The sequence below is a fragment of the Loxodonta africana genome, chromosome 18, assembly GCF_030014295.1.
Source record: "Loxodonta africana isolate mLoxAfr1 chromosome 18, mLoxAfr1.hap2, whole genome shotgun sequence".
NCBI lineage: Eukaryota > Metazoa > Chordata > Mammalia > Proboscidea > Elephantidae > Loxodonta > Loxodonta africana.
This window is the reverse complement of record NC_087359.1, coordinates 19,716,941-19,721,558: the sequence shown is the minus strand read 5'-3', so window position 1 is coordinate 19,721,558 and position 4,618 is coordinate 19,716,941. Positions and strand designations below refer to the sequence as shown.

Genomic DNA, 4,618 nt, shown 5'->3' with positions numbered 1-4,618 from the left:
CTGCGCAGTGGCGCGAGCCTGGCCGCGCCGACCGGTAAGCCCGCCTACGGGAAGAGGCGGGCTCGGAGGGGGAGGAGCGACTGGGGGCTTCTGGGAGAGTGGACCTCGTTAGAGCTGGCCCGAGCTTTCGCCTGTTCGTAGCTTAGGAGAACAGTATGAAAAGTCAAACCCGCTTTAAATTAAATTACGTCGTCATCAAGTGACACAAACATTTGAATTAAGTCCTGTGAGGTAACTTTTTAAAAATAGAGCTGAGAACGATCAGGCAGTTGTGGAGACAGCCTGCTGCTGGTCCCGGGACGAGGGGTTGGAAACGGGCTGGTGGGGTTATCCTAAGGGGTTTGTCGCTGGAGGTTCCTGGAGTTTTAAATATTTTTGAGTTGAGGACGCAGCTCTGGGGTGAGTCTCAAAGGAGGCCTGGGGGAGAGTGTCCTGAGGCGAGAGAGGAGCAGACTGGGCCCCGGAGCCAGACGGAGGGGCTTCCCGGAGCCGCAGGGAACGAGCCCCGTCGGCGCCCTAGCCTCGGCGCCCTAGCCGGCCCCTGACCGGCTCCGTCCATCCTGCAGGAAACAGCGGTACAACTTTCAGAAACAGTCGGGGAGCGAGGAGGGCAGGCAAGTTAATGCGGCTGAGAGGAGGAAAATCTGCTCGAGATCGCAGGAGGCGGTGGCAAAGATAAGCTAGGAGATCGGCCCTGTGCCTTGAAGGCCGGGCAACTCTTAACTCTGCGCTTTGCGGAATACTGCAGGGGCACTACTATGCAGACAACCCAGTTATTTGTAGTTGATTCGATATCATGTTATATTTATGCGCTGTGCGTGCGCCTGTGCGCGCGCTGTCAAGTTACTTCTCTGATTGTGTCTTACACAGGCCGACGTTAAAATAGAGTCTCTTTCTGCCAAACTCGGGAACGGTGATCGTGAAGTGTGGGGAACCGAGAGAAACAACTGCCAAATAGCATCCTCCCGGAGGAGACCGGGCAAGAGAGCACTTCGGCACTCACGTTAAGACATTACCAGGTAAGTGTTGGGAGCTTTCCCCTGGATTTAAGCGTGGGGTGGAGTACTCTACGTGGAGAAACGTGTAACAGAGATTTCAAGCCTCTTTCTTCTAAAGTTATTAGTTCCAAGCCCATGGACGAGATTCAGGGGTGTGTATTTTTATAAGTAACTTTCATCATGTTATCAGACGGATTCTTCCAAAAAGAGTAAGCACAGTTACTCTGTAAAGTCTTTTGGCGGAAAACAGCTTTCTTTTGCCTGACTTTCTGGAGAATAAAGTGTTGGTTGCTTTGATAAGTGGTTTAACCAGGATCGCGTCTATTTTGTAAGTGGTTTCAAAGTCTTGATTTTTTGGCCTATTTAGTAGTCAGAAGATATTTACACTCACAGTATGTTATAATTAAAATATTTTACATGCTCTGCCTAGAGAAAGAATTCATCCAATAAATATTATATGCCAGACTCAGTGCTAGGATTTGAGAACACAGCTGAGCTCAAGGATAGACACAATCCCTGCTCTCTGGGACTTTGTAGAAAAAATAAGAGCTGTAAAAACAAAAAAACTTTCAACTGAGCTTGGGAATTAAACGTTTCTTTCTCCAGACTTTAGAGAAGAATGAAGAGGTACAAACAATATGTTGCATAAATATCACAAAGATATCAAACTGAACAAATTTGCCAACAATCCACTGTTGTCCAGACCATCAGTAAAAAATTAGGGACTGTCCCCTCCCCTATGGATATATTATTTGTATACTATAAAAACCCAAAATCCAAACCCACTACCACTGAGTCCATTCTGACTGTAGCAGTTCTATAGGACAGAGTTAGAACTGCTCTGTCCGGTTTCCAAGGCTGTAATCTTTATGCAAGCAGACTGCCACATCTTTCTCCTGTAGAGCGGCTGGTGGGTGTGTACCACCAACCTTTCAGTTAGCAGGCAAGTGCTTAACCACTGTGCCTCAGGACTCCTCATTTGTACACTGTACAGTCATTGTGTGTGTGTGTGTATGGGTATCTCTATCTAATCCAGAGCCCTGGTGGAGTACTGATTAAGAGCTCAGCTGCTAACCAAAAGGTTGGCAGTTTGAATCCACCAGCCACCCCTTGGAAATGCTATGGGGCAGTTCTGCTCTGTCTTACAAGGTCGCTATGAGTCAGAATCGACCCAATGGCAATGGGTTTTGATATTATCAACATGTTAAATACTAGTAGAGCTTCATTTCTTATTTTAAAATAATATAAATGGAACTTCTAATATTCTTGTACCCCCATGGATCCTCCCCATTACCACTTTTTAAAACTGCTGGTCTAAATCAACAGACTTCAAATCCTGACCTGAGTTTTTTATCTTTGACCATTTTGTCCGTGAAAGATGCATTCAAGGATTTGTGTGTGCACGCGTGCACAAGAGAGAAGGAGTGAGCACATTTGTGCTTGTCAAAGGGTTTTTATAAGCTTCTTTAAACTTGTGACATTTAGTTGACTTGCCGTGTCTTAAATAGTCAACATTTTATTCTGACTGGTATTTTGAACATCTTTTTCTCTAACCACTAACTTACTCGTCTTATGTCTTTCGGCCTTATCACGTCTTCCTTAAGGTTGTTGAAAACTTTCTTTGTCTTTTGTCACTGACTGATTCCAAGAAAACTTTAAGAAATGTAAAGTGCAGAGCATAGGTAGACCAGGAATATTTACGTTAAAATTAAACTATGCCTTCTGTTTTCTACCTCTGTAAGAAAAAGACGGGATCCTGATAAATCTTTAAAATATCCTTTAAGCTGCTCTGTCCCAAATGAATGGAAAAGATAACCACATGTAGATAAAATACCAGATTCTTAACTGACAAATTATGTGCTCCTCACAGTCTCACATTTGCCTTTTTTTAGGAAGAGGATGAGTGACATCCCACCCAGAATGGAAGTGTGCCCCTATTGTAAGAAGTCATTTAAACGGTTAAAATCCCACTTGCCATACTGTAAGATGATAGGAGCAACCATACCTGCTGACCAAAAAGGTTGTCAGTCCAAGCCAGCTACACCCTCTCACGATAACAAAAGGAAGGAGCAACTCAAAGACTTAATTAAAGCTAAAGAGACCAACCTAGAGAGAGAGAGTGAGGAAGAAACTACTAAGTTGATAAGAAACAAGCCAAAAGGAACAGTTAAGTCCCTTCCACTGCTAGGTTTGAAAAAAGCAAATAATAAAAAGACAGATAAATACAACAAGAATCAAATTCAGCTCGACCCCAAAATGTTAAAAAATATTGGACCAAAAATTACTTTGCAGGGAGAGACTAAGGCTCAGTTTCATGCATCAGAGAACACCTCTCCTAAAAGAGAACTTGCCAAAGATTTGCCAAAATCGCAGGACAGTAGAAGTAATCCTTCAGAAACAGGAGCGTCTTTACTGCTTGGCCCAATGGAACCCTCTTCATCAAATCAAGATAGAAGATATTCTTCAGGCTTACTTAGGGACATACAAACCCCTTCTGCTAATCTGAAATTGGACAAAATTAATCTCCCAAGGCAGGAGCTTCTAGTAGAATCTTTAGATGTGCCTATTGATTATTATAGTTCTCCCACGAATCTCAACAATACAGTAGGAGCATCATTGCCAAGCAATGAGAGAGACCCCAAGGCCAGGGATCACCTGTCAGAGGTTGTCAGTGACGTAAGAAACTCTAAGACTCAGGAAGAGAACAGAGAGTCACTCATTTTAGGCCCAAGAGTTGGCCCGTTAGGTAAAATCCGAGTCGAGGAGAGTGAGGAGGTTGTGTATGGCGTGAGGGCAAACGGACATCACCTCGGAACAGAGGCACATGGGAGCAGAGGCAACGCGGAGAAACGCCTGTCTGTGAGAGAGACGCACGACTGGCCCCCCAGGAGCCACGCCTCTCAGAAGAATTCTGGTAGTGCTAATTTACTCACGGAGAAGAAATCTCAGGATAACGGTCCAAGTTTAAATCTGCCCACTCCAAGGGGGACAACTCGTAATGAGCTCCTTTCCGTATCGCAGTCAGGTAACCAGAGTCTTACCTCTCTGGCTATAAAATTTCTTCCAGAAGAGAAAGCCAAAGCCTGCAGTCATAACCACTTCGCTGGTGTACAGACATTAATGGAGGGTAAGGAACAAGCACCTCTGGAGCCTAGATCTGCCCGTCAGTGCCAAGCATTACACCCTGGACACCAGTGGCCTTTAAATCCAACCTGGCATCACACTTGTAAAACTCCCTTCACCAATCGTGTTGATGCTGTGGACAGAAAAGCCTTTCCCAGCTCCATGGGGCTGGAGTGGTTTCCAGAGCTCTACCCTGGTTATCTTGGACTTGGAATGTTGCCAGGGAAACCTCAATATTGGAATGCAGTGGCCCAGAAGCCTCAGCTCGTCAGTCCCAAGGGGGAAAGTCTCTCACAAGGTAAACAAGCTCAGTCTCAAGGGCTCGTCTGCCCACTCAGAACACTCTGTGCCTTTTGGATAAATAAGGTTCAGGATACTAATGCTTTCGCTCATTTAGCTTTTTTCCAAGGTAATCCAATGCACTGGACTTAGAATTGTTCTGAAAACACTACTTCTTGCCCCAGAGTCAGTAGCAGTGGTTTCTTACTCTTCCTTTC

At 45.0% G+C, this 4,618-nt stretch overlaps 1 protein-coding gene across 7 annotated transcripts in view; it reads left to right on the top strand.

The window, feature by feature from the left end:
• Positions 1–105: 105 nt before the first annotated feature.
• MTNAP1 (mitochondrial nucleoid associated protein 1) overlaps positions 106–4,618 on the top strand; it is a 15,289-nt gene continuing 10,776 nt past the window's right edge. For 2 of the 7 annotated variants that reach the window (XM_023556938.2, XM_023556939.2), the window contains exons 1-3: positions 245–399; positions 871–1,019; positions 2,891–4,419. In XM_023556938.2, the coding sequence (XP_023412706.2) occupies positions 2,898–4,419 (1,522 nt within the window). In that variant the 5' untranslated portion in view covers positions 245–399; positions 871–1,019; positions 2,891–2,897. The other 5 variants (XM_010596987.3, XM_064270817.1, XM_010596985.3 and 2 more) reach the window with 5 other exon arrangements.